Genomic DNA, 21,029 nt, shown 5'->3' with positions numbered 1-21,029 from the left:
CTGGTTTAGCACCTTAAAATTAATTTTTCAGTTTGCAACATATTTTTGTTCATTACACATGGGCTTTCAGTGGACGTGTCAGCCAAGTTTCAGTTAAAAGTATTGTTAATGGACATAAAGGCAAACATTCTGTCTCCTGTGTTATTTGGAATTGTGATGATTTTGTCCTTACCTTTTGCTTAACCTCTTCCAGGACCATCCTCCACAGCAAATACAGAGTTATTTACACATGGTAAGGCAAACATTTTTATTTAATTATTGATGACCATTTGTCAGAAATATGCATTTATCCATATGTGTGAGGTGGGTGTCATAAGTGTGTGTGTATACTGCTGTACCATCTGTGAAAGTGGCACTAGTGTTAGTTTGTTCTCATATATTACATTGTAATGTAGGTATTAATTTATTTCCTGTGTTTGTTACTTATTATCACAGATGATCCTGACAGTGGAAGTGTAGGACTCGTACCACCTGATGTCAGAGTATCAGCGGACTCTCATGATGATGGTGGCCAAACACAGGCACAGCTGGGGGGGGGGTGCAGAGGTTGAATCTGACACCGAGTTTGCCATTCAGACACCCCCTTTATTTCCAATAGACATACCCAGTAGGCTTATACATATCTATTCTTCAGATACTGAACAGGTGGATGGTGACACATTTGATCAGGGTAGTGTGGTTAATGCAGCTTCAGTGCCAGTTGACTCTGGCCGTAGCCCAAGTTTGGGGAAGCTGCCATGCAGGAGGGTTGTTAGGGGTGCTCAGAGAAGGTTTGCTGTCCACCCTACATTTGATCCTGGTGTGTATTTATGTGCCACTTGATCTATGTTTAGGGCTGTCATGGAGGTGCAGGCATCTTCCAAATAGGGCCTCCGAGGACATGCTTAGGGTTGTAGATGTGGCATCATGCTTAGGGTTGTAGATGTGGCATAAGCTTACATACGTGGCTGCTTCCACTGTGCTGCTGAGTCAATAGATTGGATGAATGATACAATGGAACGGGCAAGTCTGCTGGGAGAGGGAACAGCATCCACATGGATGTAGGGCAGTTGTTAGCCAGTGTGGCCATGCCTGATCACTCTCCATTAGTGACACTACTTCCACTGCTCCATCAGTGATTGAGGTGTCCGCACCTAGATGTGGTAGGCCATGGGGTCTTGGTCCTGAGACACTCAGGTAGCAACAGTGCATCTGATCATGGACATGCCAGTGCAATTCCTGGCAGAGCCAGTTCTCACAGTCAGGGATGATGATGAACTAACTGATACCTCTACCATGCATGGCTCACACCCGTCCAACATACCAAGATGTAGAGCTGGCACAGAGCTTGGCTGTGTTCTTGCAGACACTCACACATACATTTCATCTTGAATGCTCCCACCACTGGAGCCCGCAGGAATTTTTGCAGGGGGTACAAACCCAGAAACCCCACACACAGCCATTTCGGTGTTCCACTACTTGGCTATTTCTCCCCAGTTGCCATAAACATGGTTCAAAACTCGGTGTACATACTGTTTTGTGCTTTACTTCTACAATGACTACATATATTTGGATTTAACTTGCAACTTTTATTTCAAATTTTATAGCACAAACATTGATAGACATTTGCTATACAAAGCAATAGTCTTGCAATGAAAACAGACTTGGCATTAAATCTTCTCTTGTCTACCTTTGAAACTCACATTCACTGAAACAGCATTGAAACCTACATTCAAAGAAAATGCATTTGGCCAGTGGCAGGTTAAGTTTACCTTTGGGCTGTTTTCAAACCATAGGCCCCTTGCATACATTTTTAGGGCCATGCAAAGGTTATTTGATTCACCTTCCTGATTGTATTAATTATAATATATAACTGAATTATATCCCTTGTATAATACAGCAACACTTGTTACAGTGCGTTTTAAATTTACAGTTTTGAACATTTTTCCAGTAAGCAATGAAACAAAACATATGAACCAATAATGACAAACTGCCCAATTCAGAGCATTTCAGCCATAAAAGACCACTCAAACTTCTGTTACTACAATCCACCAATATCAGTCAATATGCACAATCTCTGCAGAAGTAAAAGTCATCTGAATAATTCCACATTAAAGAGATCTGAAACTAAAGAGGTTGTTGCTAGAAAACAACTTTATATTTCAGTGTTTCATCTACAAATTCACTGACTGCTGACCTTAAAGAATAAATTGCATATGTTACATTAAAAAAATAAGTTGGTATATTGCATTAGGGAATGGGTGGCAAGCTGAAAAACAGGTTCATAGTTACTAGGCATCTCATCCAAAGGAGGACATACTGACTGTAGCATCCCACCCCCTTAAAATACAAATCTACATGCTGTGGGAGTAGTACATACAGTCTCTACATCAAGATGCAAGTATGCTACCTGCTGTGCTACAAACACCGCTTTAAAATTCTACACCACAATAGTGATAACATTTACTAAACAAAACAGTTGCATATTTTAAGCAGACTCAGCATGAGCAGCAGTAACTTCTCTTCCTTTGAAGCTCACAATTCCTTGAAAATAAATTCCACCTGCTAACTCTAACTACGGCATTTCACTGTCTCTCACGCACATACCTCAACCTCTTAGAGCAAGAAATCTGGACAAAGGCTAAAATAAATAGGGGTAGATTAGGAATATTGCTCTCATGAACTTAAAAAAATAGTAGAATAACAACATTTGTGTTAGTATGCATTTTTCTAAAGGATATGACGTTTAAAACTCAAATGTCTGTTATTATTTAGCAACTTCAATCCTTTTTAGAAGGAATATCGGGCAAAAATCTGGACATTCTGCAAAAACCTGGACAGCTGAGGGGTATGTGACCTTCCTCTTATACATACATACATACATACATACATACATAAACACACACACCATACACTTCAATCTCTTAGCACAAGAAATCTGGACAAAGCCTGTTATAATGTTGGGGACTAAGGCCCGAACTAGGGAAACATTTTTGGGGACAAAAGCACAAAACCCAGGACACATTTAGAAAGTTGCTAGAATACGAGGATTTGTGTTAGAATGCATTTTCTAACAGATATGAAGTCTGAAGCTCAAATACGTCATTATTTAGTAACTTTAATCCTTAACTCATCTCAATGATTTGTCAAAAAAACAAACAGAATTTTTATGAGGAACAGACCAAAAATATAAGGGAAAAACCTGGACATTCTGTGAAAATCTGTACAGTTGAAAGGTATGACATACACATACATCCCCCTACCTCCTTAGAAAGTGGACAGAACAACAAAGATTGTATTAGTATGCATTTTCTGAGGATATTAAGTTTAAAACTCAAATGCCTGCCATTATTTTAAATACGCCCATATTATAGCGGCCCTGTCGATAGCGGCAGAGCTTTCCTTTTCAGACTGTGTAGCACATTTTCACGTGCTAAGTAGCCTTTAATCATACCTCAACTGCTATAATTTTTGCACTCACATTTAGCCATGTTCCATTTTTCTTCTACATTTACTAACATTCAACATAAAATTTGACCTATTTATAAGGCATCTTTTCAAAAACTGCACGAAGTGTAACCTCGAGAATTTATAGTCTTACAAAAATCCCCCGATTCTGAACATCTAAGATTTTTAATGCACACGTGCTGAAAGACACATTTTTTAATTATTAATATTAAATACTGGTATCATTTTTTTTTTCGTTTACTAGCAAACTTTTGCATGAACTGGGTGGCAAAAGTTGGAGCCACAGACTAGCGATTACCAGAACACAGACTCACTCCAACCTCCCCTCTTACTTACACACACATACCTACTTCTTACACACACACACATACACCCCCTACCTTTATCTACCTACTTTTTACATACATGCATACACACCCCTACCGACCTACTTCTTGCATCCACAAACCCCTACCTATTTCTTACACACATACACACCTCTTAAACACTTAAACACACACACTCACACACCTACCTCTCACTTGTACCTTCGTCCCCAGTCCAAATGTCTTCTGGAATTCAAATTCCATGCAGGCGGGGTAGCTGAAGACCTAAACCAGCGTCTGTGCAACTGGACGCAAAGGGTGTTCTTAAAGAAGAACGCCCTTAAAAAATGTATTTTTATTTTTAATTGAAAGAAAATGAATCTCCTGGCCAGCTCATTCCAGGGGGGTGCAGGTGCACCCCTTGCACCTGCCTGCGGGCACCCTTGACCCCTACACACACACACACACACACACACACACAAAAGAGTTAGACAGGTCAGTCATGAAGCTTACAGCTAATTCTGTCTCAGTGGCCATTTAATAAATACTCAGAATTTCAGCCTGTCTTTCTTACTCACATGCACTCACTACCCTTTGTGTCAGCCTTGGCCTCCTGCCTTCCCCCCAAACAACACCCTGTGCAAATGATGGTAACTGTGCCATATCCTTGATTTTCTGTCTTTTGGATTCAGGGATACATACATATTTGGTCTGATGCCCAGAGTGCAGAGGTGACTAAGTCCTTAGTATATATGTGTTTGTGATGCTCTTTTGAAAAATGTACTGATTTCCTACAGGTTTTTGTAATGTGCATATCTTTGATTCAGGAGGCCTGTTAGTTGATAGAGAGCACATCTATTGACATAAGCCAGTGCTGTGACATACTGATGACATTTCTGTAAAAATCACCCACCTTCTACTTAGTTATATTAGCAAGTAACAGTATGTAAAGATATGCCATTAATTTTGCGTTTTTAGCCATTTGTTTTCCTATTCCAGGTTCAACACTTAATTCAGGGCTGAATCAGTGTGATGTTAGCAGTACACAGCCATTACATGGGTAAGTAAAGGTTGTGAGCATTGCCTGGCATCAATGTTACTGTATGTATGTATGTACATAAGATACAGGTTTTACCCCCCTTAGGTGGTGAGCAGTGTGCTATCCATTGCCTCTTAGCCAGGGTGAGGGCATATTGTGCACGTCTATGTCTGCCTACACCCACAGCGCTGGTGGTTACCCATCTGGCTCCTAATCTGTATTTGGCTGTGGTGACCTTGCCAATGGTGGTGGGATGTCTGTCCCTTCCCCTTGGTGTTCCTGCAGAAGCTGTTTTCTCAGAATAATATTGTGAAGGATGGCACAGGCACTGAAAATTTGAGCACAAGTACGGTGACTGTACTGCAGGGCTGTCCAAATGTATCTAGGCACCGTAACCGTGACTTCAGCAGCCCAAACTCACATTCTATAATGTTTTTTGTTTGAGTGTGTGCCTCATTACAGTGTTCTTCAGCTGGTTTGTGTGCATTTCTGATGGGCATCATGAGCCACTTTTCAAGTGCATAACCTGCTCCCCCAGTAAATGACCCCGTGGGATCTCCCCCCTAGAAAACATCTGATAGAGTTGAGCCAGATATGTGAATTGTAGTAACTGCCTGGGTTTCCAGCAAACACATTCAGGATAATTCCCTTAGCATTACGCACAAACTGGGAGTTAATGGAGTGGAAGCCCTTTCTGTTTATGTACAGCCTTCCCTGTTCCCTGGGTGGTGCTTTGATTTCAATGTGCATGCAGTCAATGGCATCCAAAACTTCAGGGTAGTGTGTTACAGGGTGGAACTCCAAGTTGTGGCTCTGTCCTCAGGTGTAGAGCGGGGGGGTGTATATATATCTATATATCTATATATAAAAACAGGAGCCGTTTATAATCTCGAAATACTGAAATGTCAAATTTCAGTATCTTGAGACTATAAAACCGAATGTTTAAAATAGTGAAAGTTCATAATTGCGAATTCGAATATCTCATATTTGCGGTTATGGCCTTACTCTACGTAATGTACGGGATTGTGTGGTGATGGTGCACGGTGTCATGTCACGTAAGTGAGTGTTTTGCAAGGGTTTTGAGTGGGAGTTAGAGTGTATGTGAGTGTGCTGATATGCTTGATGTGTGTGAGGGACTGGAGAATGTGTGTGTGTGAGTTTGCTTTTGTTTCCTGTTTCTGCGATCTCAGAGTTAGTATATATAAGTAGGGGGAAGGGGGTGCAGGGGGACTTGCCCCCCTGTTAATGTGTGTAAGTGTGTAGTTTTGTTTGTTTATGTTGTGATGTGGGTGTTGTGGTGTATGTATGGTGTAGTGTGCGTAGTTTGTTTGGTGTTTTGAATTCACGGTTTTGTTGTTTCGGTGTTTTGTGGATTCGGTTGCATGGTCTCGAGATAGTGAAATTCGATATTTCAGTATTTTGAGATTATGAAGTGAATCCAAACACACACACACACGTGTATGTATATATATATATATATATATATATAGAGAGAGAGAGAGAGAGTGCGAGAGACACACATTTTATATATATATATATATATATATATATATATATATATATATATATATATATATATATATATATATATATATATAGACACACACATACACGCACACACACATATATATCTAGACACACACACATATATCGACACACATACACAATATACGGGTCTACTTCACATAACCAAACGCTCAAATGTTCGAAATTCATATGGCTGAGACCATATGATCGAACATTTGAATGTTCGAAAATGTGAACTAGACCCGTAAAAATAAAAAAACCCACATTAAACTGTGTATAGCAGGGGAGCAAAACCCCCTGCACCCCCCCTACTTAAATATACCAACTCCAAGATCGCACCACAGCAAGAACAAGGGAAATCTCCCAGTCCGCGCTGTATGCGATTTCTCATTCAGAATGTCGGTATTTCAAAACTTCAAACGTATGGTCTCCGATCATATGAGTTTCAAAGTTTTGAATTTCGGCATTCTGAAGGGGACCCATACACACACACACACATATATATATATATATATATATATATATATATATATATATATACACACACACACAAACATATACACACACGCATTTTATATATATATATATATATATATATATATATATATATATATATATATATATGAGAGACAGATAGAAAGATAGATAGTCACTGCAGCACAGCATTCAGGAATTGATGGAGGATTCTGGATGCTGCTGCCTATGACACCCCTAGCATGTCCCCTGTTGGTCTCTGGAAGGTTACTGCATCTAATATTGTAAGTGCTAGCCATACCATAGTCTCCACAAGTATTAGTTCCCCTCGGTTTGCCCTTGCTGTCAGTTGAGGATGACAGAGGTTGCAGAGTTCCTGTAGTGTGTCTCTATCAACCCTGTAGAACTCCACAATTTCCACCTCATGCAGACCATGGAATGTTAAAGAGGGCCTAGCAGCAGCAGCATATACTTGGGCTTTTTGTACATACACATGAATAACTGGAACAGCATACCCTAACATTGTTTTTGTGTAGACTAGTTTCTATGGCTGTATTCCAGTAGGTTTTGGAATTTGCAGGTAAGACCTGCATTGAGTCTTCACAATTGTTTTATAGCTTGTTGAATAGCTCCTCCAACTTGGATTGGTTGATTAGCACACAATTCAGCTGCTTATGCTGTAATTAGCATGTCACAATGTTTAGCATGTTTGTGTGGCTGTGCACAGCATTTAGAGCCACTTACTGAATACAAAATGGTGCTCTGTCGTGTGGACATTGCATCTGTCTTAGTACATCATGTAGGCTTTATTGAATTCGCACCTTACTGTTTCATTAATTCTGCTCCACAAGCTTTCAAGTACAGACACTGCATCACATTATGGCTCTTTTTGTGCCTCTATCATTCTACCAATGACTGCAGAAGAGAAGTTTCCAGAAATGTACAATGAACCCCTTGATGTGGTGCCATCAAATGGCTACACAAGGGAGAATAACCTGCCCTTTACTGCTGCTCATGGTCCCATATACATATGCTGGTGGTTCACTGTTACACAATCTTCCCTCGGGGATTTTTACATTATCCATCTGCATTACCAGGCACGTCTTTGCACCAAGTCTAAGGTGCTGAACATCTGATTATTCCTCCTCAGCATACGCCCTCCCTTCCCATCATATGTACCTCACCATTTATACCAGCTATATTACCAAGCTCTGTGTTATCTGCAGGGAGATATGTTTTATATACCCTTTTCAGTTCCAAACCAAGAACTGAACCCTGAATGCTACACTACTCACAATTCCTCTTTTACCATCATAAACTCATCTAAACAGCAATTCTACTGATTAACAGGCAATCATATTTCAGTCAGGTTTTTGTTTCAGACATTACACATTGATTACTATATCAATATATTTCAGTACAAAACACTGTTATTCTCCTGCTTCATTTTATTTTGGCAAGGGCTAAATCAGATTCTTAGCACAGCACTTCTAAAGTTCAGCTGGGGTTATGTCAGTAGTCTGGACAGCGCTATCAGGTGAAACTTCCTAACACTTAGTCTTCCATCATACAGTTGGGGCATTTCTGATACATACACCCTTCACATACTGAGTACACCTATGGTCATCCATCAATCTGTGACTACTGAGAAGATGTTTTGCTACTAATAATGTCATCACCCTGCAATTCTGGTTACACATTTCGATAGCTCTTCATCCTATACCTTGATAATATCGAAAATTATCCTCTGTCAAATTATTAGATTGCCAAGGGCTTGTGGTTTTGTCTACAAAATGTTTACAACTGGTTTATTCCCTTGCAGGTTGTATATGCTTATTTGCTAATGTATGTAATGTACACTTATCTTTTACTGCTTACAGATGGTATGTTTGCCTAAGGCTAAGGTCATAGATGAAAAGGGTCAATCAACCATACCGTGTACCCAGTTAACACATTAATGAATGAATTAATATGGTGCTACGTACTTGCATTGACACCAACTCTCATACCTTTCTAACAGTTGCTAACAGGATATGTAGGCTCATATCTATGTCTAACACTAGGGGACACAACTTCGTAACATTGCAACAATTGAACTGGTTACTTCAGCCAGAAGTGCTGAACTCTCAAACTGCACCTCAGTAAATATTTATTTATTTTTTATATATTTGTTGACTGGGAGTGTCATATTGTCAAATATTGTCCCCTTGCTTGCTGCTAAGTATCAGATCACAGACAACACATATTTCCTTAGATCTAGTACAGACAAAGCTCTCCTACTGGAGCACCCTGTCCCTTTTTTTAAAAAATAGCCATACTTGAAGTCATCTACCAAAGTTAATCCAGAAGCATAGAATTTATTTTTTTATATTTGTTGACTGGGAGTGTCATATTGTCAAATATTGTCCCCTCTGCTTGCTGCTAAGTATCAGATCACAGACAACACATATTCCCTTAGATCTAGTACAGACAAAGCTCTCCTACTGGAGCACCCTGTCCCTTTTTTTAAAAAATAGCCATACTTGAAGTCATCTACCAAAGTTAATCCAGAAGCATAGAACACCACCCCCCCACCCCAGCCCCCGCCCAGTAATCTCAGATCTTTGGCGCAATACACTACATTAAAAAAAGACCAGAAACAAAAACTATAAATGTAACCAGTTCATCAGGGATATAGGTTAACTACCCTTGCCCAACACTTTTCTCTCTCTTCTTCTTCCAGTCTTCATGTTTACCTCTTTTCTGCTTCTGTTGTAGAATAAATGACTAAAACTTGAACTATTTATTTATTTTCTTACTTCTCCTACTAAATAAATCCATAAAGACAATTTCTTCCCATTTTCTACATGACTGTTTACGCATGTCAATACAGATTTGCAAATATATCTGGCATGTTGATGAACACAGCTGTTAACACTGCTCTCTCATTTTCTCTGTACATATTTAGAAACATTTATACTTAAAATGCAGCACTACTATCCACATAGATGTGATGATGAACAAACATTTGGCATTGCTACTGCATTTTCTCTAGTATATATAAATATATGGTAGTATACAACATACACTCCAAACTGTCATAACATATGCCTTCTCTAGTGGAATATATATGGGATGCATGAGTGTTTTTAATTTTATATCCATTTTGTTATATTTTGTACGTCTGGTTTCTGTACAACTGCAACTGCCGTATGGCTTGGCTCACGGCTGAAAAGGGTCTTTGCCAATAAATAAATAAATCCCTCTTATCCAGTTAATAAATAAATAAGTAAAATAAATACATGCACAGACATAAATGTAGAGATTGACTCAAACAGTATGTACCAACAAACTGCTCCCCTACGGCAACACTGTTTGTGAGGAGGGGGGTTAGGGATACAGACTGCGGTGGTAGCGTTGTCGCCTCACAGTAAGACGTTGTTCTGTTCGATTCTCAGCTAGAGCGTCTTCTGTGTAAAGACATGCGTGAATGGGCGTACCTTCGTTGAAGGTTGTGCGTCAGGGCCGGCAACTTGGCACGTAAAAATCTACTGCCAATCATTAGCGGACCGGAGTTCCGTTGTGGCGACTCCTAACCGGGAAAAGCCGAAAGACACAACAACTAATTCTGTAAGAAGTTTCTGTCAGAATCACAAATACCTACCCACAAAACACCAGTTCCCCAGTCACAGCATTCCTTACCTCTAGTTTCATTGTTATCGTCCTGGTCAGTCTGCAACACTGACTGCTGTCTTCAGGTATACAAGCTGTAAGTTATGTTTCTTGTTATCAGGAACAGCAGATAAACTCATGGGGGAAGTTTGATAAACTCGCACTCCAAACAATTCTACAGTTTATCAAATGCTTCCTGCCTATGTTCCGACACTGAAATGTGTCCCTCCTGCATGCAAATGCACATTTATTAATATTCATAATATTACAAACCTGTAAAGACGAACAGAAGGAGCGGCCTTATAAATAATTACTGAGATAGGTTGCCACACGCATCTCTCATTTCATTGTGCTGGTAGAAACTAGCTTTTTTCTTTACTTCTTCCAAATACCATACAGCATACCTCTCATCCTCTAAGCACAAGAAATCTGGACAAAGCCTAAAATAATGGAGGGGCGGCAGAGGCTGAAAAATAGGGACAGATGTTAAATATTGCTCTCAGAAAGCTGCTAGAATAACCGGTTTTGTGTTAGCATGAATATTCTGAAGGATATAAAGTCTAAAACTCAAATGTGTGTCATTTAGTTACTTCACTCCTTATTGGTTTGCTAGATTTATGAACAGCAAACCAAAAAATATGAGGCAAGAAATCTGGACATTATGCAAAAATCTGGACAGTTGGAAGGTATGGCTGTATAGATCTTCCCAGGTTACAGATAACTACAGTTTTTATTTTGGTTTAATTTTTAATTGTCTTTATTGAGAGTGAGTATTAAAAGTAAAAGCTGTACTGATCTCTGTAGCCACACCTTAGCTATTCTGACATTGATGATGGCATTTATATCGATTTTACATATCACCCAGGACTGCAGATGGAGGATCGTGTCAGATGTGCTATCTATTAATCATGGTGCCAAATGATCAAAGGCAAAATAATAATAATACAGTTACTCCCCAAAACAGATGTCTCTCAAGGGCCCTTGACTTGGTGACACTGTATTTGGTCACCCCTTCTTAGTGGCCGGATAAACACAGGGGCTGTCTCTCTCTCTCTCTCTCTCTCTCTCATTCTTTTTTTTTCTTTTCTTCTTTCTTCCTTCTGGAAGTTGGTGCAAAGGTAGGTTAAGATTGTGAACTGCTGTTCCAGTAGTGCAGGGTTTGATTCTGTCAGCCCTCATTTGCCTACTGTGTGACTTTAAGCAAGTCACTTAACCAAACTTTGCACCTAGGTCACTTCTGAAAAGAGACTGTATGTCCCATGGGCCCCACCTCTAAAAAGTGACTGCACGTCTGATGGGCCTACCTGGTTAACAAATGGGTATTATTATTACTAGCTGTTCATCTCTCTCTATTTATAATGTGTTTAACAGCTAAGCTCACTAAGCACAACTGCTTTACTACAGCAGTGACCTGTGAGGACTATCTGGTGAAAGGACTCAGTGGTATATCTTATAGTAAGCAAGTGGAAGCAGACATAATCAAGCTTATACCTATAGAATGAAGCATATTAATAGTTCACAGCCTTAACTCTCCAAGTTATACAACAAGGCACAAACAATAATCAAAGAGTTTAAAAGTTTAACACAAAACAGTTTTCCTGACATAACCAGAAAAAAAAAAACAAAGGTTATGAAAGGCAGGTAGCAAAACCAGTGCAGATAGGGAGTTGTATTGGCATATGTGATCTCAGGACATGAAGGTTACGAAACCTTCCAAGTAATGTGCTAAAGAAAATTTCAAGTAAAGAAGAGAGTAAAACTGAACCAATACATTATAGATGCATACAAGCAAATACATGCCCACAGCCCCACCACACACACACACACACACACACGCACACACACATAGACATATATAAATATATACATGTGGATACACACACCCACATGCACACATATAACAAAATCATTTATATGTTCCTGTGGGCTAAGCATGTTAAGAGAAGCAAAGGAACATAATGACAATCATAATGTATCTCTTTATCTTCCACCATACTTACTCCCCAGGGGAGCAGCTTTATAATCCCTCTCTTCATGCATGAACCCAGCTGTCAACTTAACATCACACCCATAGACATCTCCCTTATGGTTACTATTGTAGAGTGCTGTAACATGTCTTCCCACTGCTTTCATCCAAGAAATCATTACTCCACCTATAGATTTTCATCCTAAACACCCATGTCCTCCTGCACATTTGCTATCTTGGAGTGTAGGACCAGCATTTTCATCACAATACATCCCTCCACTTATTGATTATGAGCCAATAACTTACACAGACACAAGAGTGACTTTTTTAACAGCAGAAACTCCATTGTCAAACCACCTCATCTCTCAGTAGCCTGCCCATGAACCTATAAAATCACACAGACAATGATTTATACTTTCTGTCTTCTGCTAGATGAATACCATCATCTCACTGACCTACAAAGTAACAATGCTGTCATGACAGTACTGCTAGTGCACCCAAAATCCCCCCCAGAAAGGCCAGTCAAGGTACCTTTGCCACCTGGGTTTTCATTTTATCAGGAAGGACTTGTTTTTTGAAATCCTACTTTACAGAATACCAGAAAGGTTAATGGAAGTGCCCACAGATAATACTGACAGAGATGGAGTGCAATACATTTCATATGAATCAATTACCATTCTAAGAAATACATTAAAAACTAGATTTTGTATAAAAATAGACTGTTTATCATTACACTGATTATATACAAAATCTAAGAGGAGAAACTACACAAATCTTGTGCATGGATGCTTTGGTGAATAAAGTGTTTTGCAGGTAATAATCCTGCCCACTCCCATGTGCATGCTTATGTGTTGTAATATACTCTGAAGTTACTATTATTTGCAGAAAAGCAAATACATTTTCATAAAATGAACATCTGCATTGTTCTGTTCCTTGGTGACTTTCTAATGGGGAAGAAGCACTTTTAGGACACTGTGCTTGAATTTCTCAGATTTTTAGAGCTTGTTTTTCAGGGGAAAGTATGTATCCCAGGCTACACATTTAATAATGCCACCTCATACACTGCATACCAATTCGGCACAGACAGTAGCACATAGCTAAAACCTTGCAGAATTCACAGATATACATGCACCTAGTACCTAAAGTCTAGTCCACAACTGTCAAGCTTGTAGTCGTACACATGAAAATAAATTTGGTACATGCTGTGTGGCCCAGAAAGTGTCAAAGTGCTTCATCTGTGTACTGACTGAGGCATTAGATATAATGCAACAGCAGCAAGTACACATGCAGTCATAAGCATGGACAGTCATGGAACATAATGGAAAGCACATCATTCATTAACTCAAATACGACAGTAAGCAGGCATTAACATCTGCAGACTCATTAACTCAAATATGACAGTAAGCAGGCATTAACATCTGCAGACTCATTAACTCAAATATGACAGTAAGCAGGCATTAACATCTGCAGACTCATTAACTCAAATATGACAGTAAGCAGGCATTAACATCTGCAGACTCATTAACTCAAATATGACAGTAAGCAGGCATTAACATCTGCAGACTCATTAACTCAAATATGACAGTAAGCAGGCATTAACATCTGCAGACTCATTAACTCAAATATGACAGTAAGCAGGCATTAACATCTGCAGACTCATTAACTCAAATATGACAGTAAGCAGGCATTAACATCTGCAGACTCATTAACTCAAATATGACAGTAAGCAGGCATTAACATCTGCAGACTCATTAACTCAAATATGACAGTAAGCAGGCATTAACATCTGCAGACTCATTAACTCAAATATGACAGTAAGCAGGCATTAACATCTGCAGACTCATTAACTCAAATATGACAGTAAGCAGGCATTAACATCTGCAGACTCATTAACTCAAATATGACAGTAAGCAGGCATTAACATCTGCAGACTCATTAACTCAAATATGACAGTAAGCAGGCATTAACATCTGCAGACTCATTAACTCAAATATGACAGTAAGCAGGCATTAACATCTGCAGACTCATTAACTCAAATATGACAGTAAGCAGGCATTAACATCTGCAGACTCATTAACTCAAATATGACAGTAAGCAGGCATTAACATCTGCAGACTCATTAACTCAAATATGACAGTAAGCAGGCATTAACATCTGCAGACTCATTAACTCAAATATGACAGTAAGCAGGCATTAACATCTGCAGACTCATTAACTCAAATATGACAGTAAGCAGGCATTAACATCTGCAGACTCATTAACTCAAATATGACAGTAAGCAGGCATTAACATCTGCAGACTCATTAACTCAAATATGACAGTAAGCAGGCATTAACATCTGCAGACTCATTAACTCAAATATGACAGTAAGCAGGCATTAACATCTGCAGACTCATTAACTCAAATATGACAGTAAGCAGGCATTAACATCTGCAGACTCATTAACTCAAATATGACAGTAAGCAGGCATTAACATCTGCAGACTCATTAACTCAAATATGACAGTAAGCAGGCATTAACATCTGCAGACTCATTAACTCAAATATGACAGTAAGCAGGCATTAACATCTGCAGACTCATTAACTCAAATATGACAGTAAGCAGGCATTAACATCTGCAGACTCATTAACTCAAATATGACAGTAAGCAGGCATTAACATCTGCAGACTCATTAACTCAAATATGACAGTAAGCAGGCATTAACATCTGCAGACTCATTAACTCAAATATGACAGTAAGCAGGCATTAACATCTGCAGACTCATTAACTCAAATATGACAGTAAGCAGGCATTAACATCTGCAGACTCATTAACTCAAATATGACAGTAAGCAGGCATTAACATCTGCAGACTCATTAACTCAAATATGACAGTAAGCAGGCATTAACATCTGCAGACTCATTAACTCAAATATGACAGTAAGCAGGCATTAACATCTGCAGACTCATTAACTCAAATATGACAGTAAGCAGGCATTAACATCTGCAGACTCATTAACTCAAATATGACAGTAAGCAGGCATTAACATCTGCAGACTCATTAACTCAAATATGACAGTAAGCAGGCATTAACATCTGCAGACTCATTAACTCAAATATGACAGTAAGCAGGCATTAACATCTGCAGACTCATTAACTCAAATATGACAGTAAGCAGGCATTAACATCTGCAGACTCATTAACTCAAATATGACAGTAAGCAGGCATTAACATCTGCAGACTCATTAACTCAAATATGACAGTAAGCAGGCATTAACATCTGCAGACTCATTAACTCAAATATGACAGTAAGCAGGCATTAACATCTGCAGACTCATTAACTCAAATATGACAGTAAGCAGGCATTAACATCTGCAGACTCATTAACTCAAATATGACAGTAAGCAGGCATTAACATCTGCAGACTCATTAACTCAAATATGACAGTAAGCAGGCATTAACATCTGCAGACTCATTAACTCAAATATGACAGTAAGCAGGCATTAACATCTGCAGACTCATTAACTCAAATATGACAGTAAGCAGGCATTAACATCTGCAGACTCATTAACTCAAATATGACAGTAAGCAGGCATTAACATCTGCAGACTCATTAACTCAAATATGACAGTAAGCAGGCATTAACATCTGCAGACTCATTAACTCAAATATGACAGTAAGCAGGCATTAACATCTGCAGACTCATTAACTCAAATATGACAGTAAGCAGGCATTAACATCTGCAGACTCATTAACTCAAATATGACAGTAAGCAGGCATTAACATCTGCAGACTCATTAACTCAAATATGACAGTAAGCAGGCATTAACATCTGCAGACTCATTAACTCAAATATGACAGTAAGCAGGCATTAACATCTGCAGACTCATTAACTCAAATATGACAGTAAGCAGGCATTAACATCTGCAGACTCATTAACTCAAATATGACAGTAAGCAGGCATTAACATCTGCAGACTCATTAACTCAAATATGACAGTAAGCAGGCATTAACATCTGCAGACTCATTAACTCAAATATGACAGTAAGCAGGCATTAACATCTGCAGACTCATTAACTCAAATATGACAGTAAGCAGGCATTAACATCTGCAGACTCATTAACTCAAATATGACAGTAAGCAGGCATTAACATCTGCAGACTCATTAACTCAAATATGACAGTAAGCAGGCATTAACATCTGCAGACTCATTAACTCAAATATGACAGTAAGCAGGCATTAACATCTGCAGACTCATTAACTCAAATATGACAGTAAGCAGGCATTAACATCTGCAGACTCATTAACTCAAATATGACAGTAAGCAGGCATTAACATCTGCAGACTCATTAACTCAAATATGACAGTAAGCAGGCATTAACATCTGCAGACTCATTAACTCAAATATGACAGTAAGCAGGCATTAACATCTGCAGACTCATTAACTCAAATATGACAGTAAGCAGGCATTAACATCTGCAGACTCATTAACTCAAATATGACAGTAAGCAGGCATTAACATCTGCAGACTCATTAACTCAAATATGACAGTAAGCAGGCATTAACATCTGCAGACTCATTAACTCAAATATGACAGTAAGCAGGCATTAACATCTGCAGACTCATTAACTCAAATATGACAGTAAGCAGGCATTAACATCTGCAGACTCATTAACTCAAATATGACAGTAAGCAGGCATTAACATCTGCAGACTCATTAACTCAAATATGACAGTAAGCAGGCATTAACATCTGCAGACTCATTAACTCAAATATGACAGTAAGCAGGCATTAACATCTGCAGACTCATTAACTCAAATATGACAGTAAGCAGGCATTAACATCTGCAGACTCATTAACTCAAATATGACAGTAAGCAGGCATTAACATCTGCAGACTCATTAACTCAAATATGACAGTAAGCAGGCATTAACATCTGCAGACTCATTAACTCAAATATGACAGTAAGCAGGCATTAACATCTGCAGACTCATTAACTCAAATATGACAGTAAGCAGGCATTAACATCTGCAGACTCATTAACTCAAATATGACAGTAAGCAGGCATTAACATCTGCAGACTCATTAACTCAAATATGACAGTAAGCAGGCATTAACATCTGCAGACTCATTAACTCAAATATGACAGTAAGCAGGCATTAACATCTGCAGACTCATTAACTCAAATATGACAGTAAGCAGGCATTAACATCTGCAGACTCATTAACTCAAATATGACAGTAAGCAGGCATTAACATCTGCAGACTCATTAACTCAAATATGACAGTAAGCAGGCATTAACATCTGCAGACTCATTAACTCAAATATGACAGTAAGCAGGCATTAACATCTGCAGACTCATTAACTCAAATATGACAGTAAGCAGGCATTAACATCTGCAGACTCATTAACTCAAATATGACAGTAAGCAGGCATTAACATCTGCAGACTCATTAACTCAAATATGACAGTAAGCAGGCATTAACATCTGCAGACTCATTAACTCAAATATGACAGTAAGCAGGCATTAACATCTGCAGACTCATTAACTCAAATATGACAGTAAGCAGGCATTAACATCTGCAGACTCATTAACTCAAATATGACAGTAAGCAGGCATTAACATCTGCAGACTCATTAACTCAAATATGACAGTAAGCAGGCATTAACATCTGCAGACTCATTAACTCAAATATGACAGTAAGCAGGCATTAACATCTGCAGACTCATTAACTCAAATATGACAGTAAGCAGGCATTAACATCTGCAGACTCATTAACTCAAATATGACAGTAAGCAGGCATTAACATCTGCAGACTCATTAACTCAAATATGACAGTAAGCAGGCATTAACATCTGCAGACTCATTAACTCAAATATGACAGTAAGCAGGCATTAACATCTGCAGACTCATTAACTCAAATATGACAGTAAGCAGGCATTAACATCTGCAGACTCATTAACTCAAATATGACAGTAAGCAGGCATTAACATCTGCAGACTCATTAACTCAAATATGACAGTAAGCAGGCATTAACATCTGCAGACTCATTAACTCAAATATGACAGTAAGCAGGCATTAACATCTGCAGACTCATTAACTCAAATATGACAGTAAGCAGGCATTAACATCTGCAGACTCATTAACTCAAATATGACAGTAAGCAGGCATTAACATCTGCAGACTCATTAACTCAAATATGACAGTAAGCAGGCATTAACATCTGCAGACTCATTAACTCAAATATGACAGTAAGCAGGCATTAACATCTGCAGACTCATTAACTCAAATATGACAGTAAGCAGGCATTAACATCTGCAGACTCATTAACTCAAATATGACAGTAAGCAGGCATTAACATCTGCAGACTCATTAACTCAAATATGACAGTAAGCAGGCATTAACATCTGCAGACTCATTAACTCAAATATGACAGTAAGCAGGCATTAACATCTGCAGACTCATTAACTCAAATATGACAGTAAGCAGGCATTAACATCTGCAGACTCATTAACTCAAATATGACAGTAAGCAGGCATTAACATCTGCAGACTCATTAACTCAAATATGACAGTAAGCAGGCATTAACATCTGCAGACTCATTAACTCAAATATGACAGTAAGCAGGCATTAACATCTGCAGACTCATTAACTCAAATATGACAGTAAGCAGGCATTAACATCTGCAGACTCATTAACTCAAATATGACAGTAAGCAGGCATTAACATCTGCAGACTCATTAACTCAAATATGACAGTAAGCAGGCATTAACATCTGCAGACTCATTAACTCAAATATGACAGTAAGCAGGCATTAACATCTGCAGACTCATTAACTCAAATATGACAGTAAGCAGGCATTAACATCTGCAGACTCATTAACTCAAATATGACAGTAAGCAGGCATTAACATCTGCAGACTCATTAACTCAAATATGACAGTAAGCAGGCATTAACATCTGCAGACTCATTAACTCAAATATGACAGTAAGCAGGCATTAACATCTGCAGACTCATTAACTCAAATATGACAGTAAGCAGGCATTAACATCTGCAGACTCATTAACTCAAATATGACAGTAAGCAGGCATTAACATCTGCAGACTCATTAACTCAAATATGACAGTAAGCAGGCATTAACATCTGCAGACTCATTAACTCAAATATGACAGTAAGCAGGCATTAACATCTGCAGACTCATTAACTCAAATATGACAGTAAGCAGGCATTAACATCTGCAGACTCATTAACTCAAATATGACAGTAAGCAGGCATTAACATCTGCAGACTCATTAACTCAAATATGACAGTAAGCAGGCATTAACATCTGCAGACTCATTAACTCAAATATGACAGTAAGCAGGCATTAACATCTGCAGACTCATTAACTCAAATATGACAGTAAGCAGGCATTAACATCTGCAGACTCATTAACTCAAATATGACAGTAAGCAGGCATTAACATCTGCAGACTCATTAACTCAAATATGACAGTAAGCAGGCATTAACATCTGCAGACTCATTAACTCAAATATGACAGTAAGTAGGCAGGCATTAACATCTGCAGAATCATTAACTCAAATATGACAGTAAGCAGGCATTAACATCTGCAGACTCATTAACTCAAATATGACAGTAAGCAGGCATTAACATCTGCAGACTCATTAACTCAAATATGACAGTAAGCAGGCATTAACATCTGCAGACTCATTAACTCAAATATGACAGTAAGCAGGCATTAACATCTGCAGACTCATTAACTCAAATATGACAGTAAGCAGGCATTAACATCTGCAGACTCATTAACTCAAATATGACAGTAAGCAGGCATTAACATCTGCAGACTCATTAACTCAAATATGACAGTAAGCAGGCATTAACATCTGCAGACTCATTAACTCAAATATGACAGTAAGCAGGCATTAACATCTGCAGACTCATTAACTCAAATATGACAGTAAGCAGGCATTAACATCTGCAGACTCATTAACTCAAATATGACAGTAAGCAGGCATTAACATCTGCAGACTCATTAACTCAAATATGACAGTAAGCAGGCATTAACATCTGCAGACTCATTAACTCAAATATGACAGTAAGCAGGCATTAACATCTGCAGACTCATTAACTCAAATATGACAGTAAGCAGGCATTAACATCTGCAGACTCATTAACTCAAATATGACAGTAAGCAGGCATTAACATCTGCAGACTCATTAACTCAAATATGACAGTAAGCAGGCATTAACATCTGCAGACTCATTAACTCAAATATGACAGTAAGCAGGCATTAACATCTGCAGACTCATTAACTCAAATATGACAGTAAGCAGGCATTAACGTCTGCAGACTCATTAACTCAAATATGACAGTAAGCAGGCATTAACATCTGCAGTCATTAACTCAAATATGACAGTAAGCAGGCATTAACATCTGCAGAGTCATTAACTCAAATATGACAGTAAGCAGGCATTAACATCTGCAGACTCATTAACTCAAATATGACAGTAAGCAGGCATTAACATCTGCAGACTCATTAACTCAAATATGACAGTAAGCAGGCATTAACATCTGCAGACTCATTAACTCAAATATGACAGTAAGCAGGCATTAACATCTGCAGACTCATTAACTCAAATAT

At 38.6% G+C, this 21,029-nt stretch overlaps 1 protein-coding gene across 3 annotated transcripts in view; it reads right to left on the bottom strand.

The window, feature by feature from the left end:
- Nucleotides 1-10,634, bottom strand: part of LOC122815126 (zinc finger protein 85-like) — a 383,598-nt gene extending 372,964 nt beyond the window's left edge. For all 3 annotated transcript variants that reach the window (XM_044087376.1, XM_044087377.1, XR_006366929.1), the window contains exon 1: nucleotides 10,474-10,634. Coding sequence is in view for 1 of the 3 variants with exons in the window: in XM_044087377.1 (XP_043943312.1) it covers nucleotides 10,474-10,485 (12 nt within the window). In the remaining 2 variants the exon portion in view is untranslated. The remainder of the gene's footprint in view (nucleotides 1-10,473) is intronic.
- Between the last annotated feature and the right edge of the window lie 10,395 nt (nucleotides 10,635-21,029).

Source organism: Protopterus annectens, chromosome 11.part0 (assembly GCF_019279795.1).
Source record: "Protopterus annectens isolate FY-2018-M chromosome 11.part0, PAN1.0, whole genome shotgun sequence".
NCBI lineage: Eukaryota > Metazoa > Chordata > Ceratodontiformes > Protopteridae > Protopterus > Protopterus annectens.
Note: the sequence above shows the minus strand (reverse complement) of the source record. Positions and strands in the feature narration are given on the sequence as shown.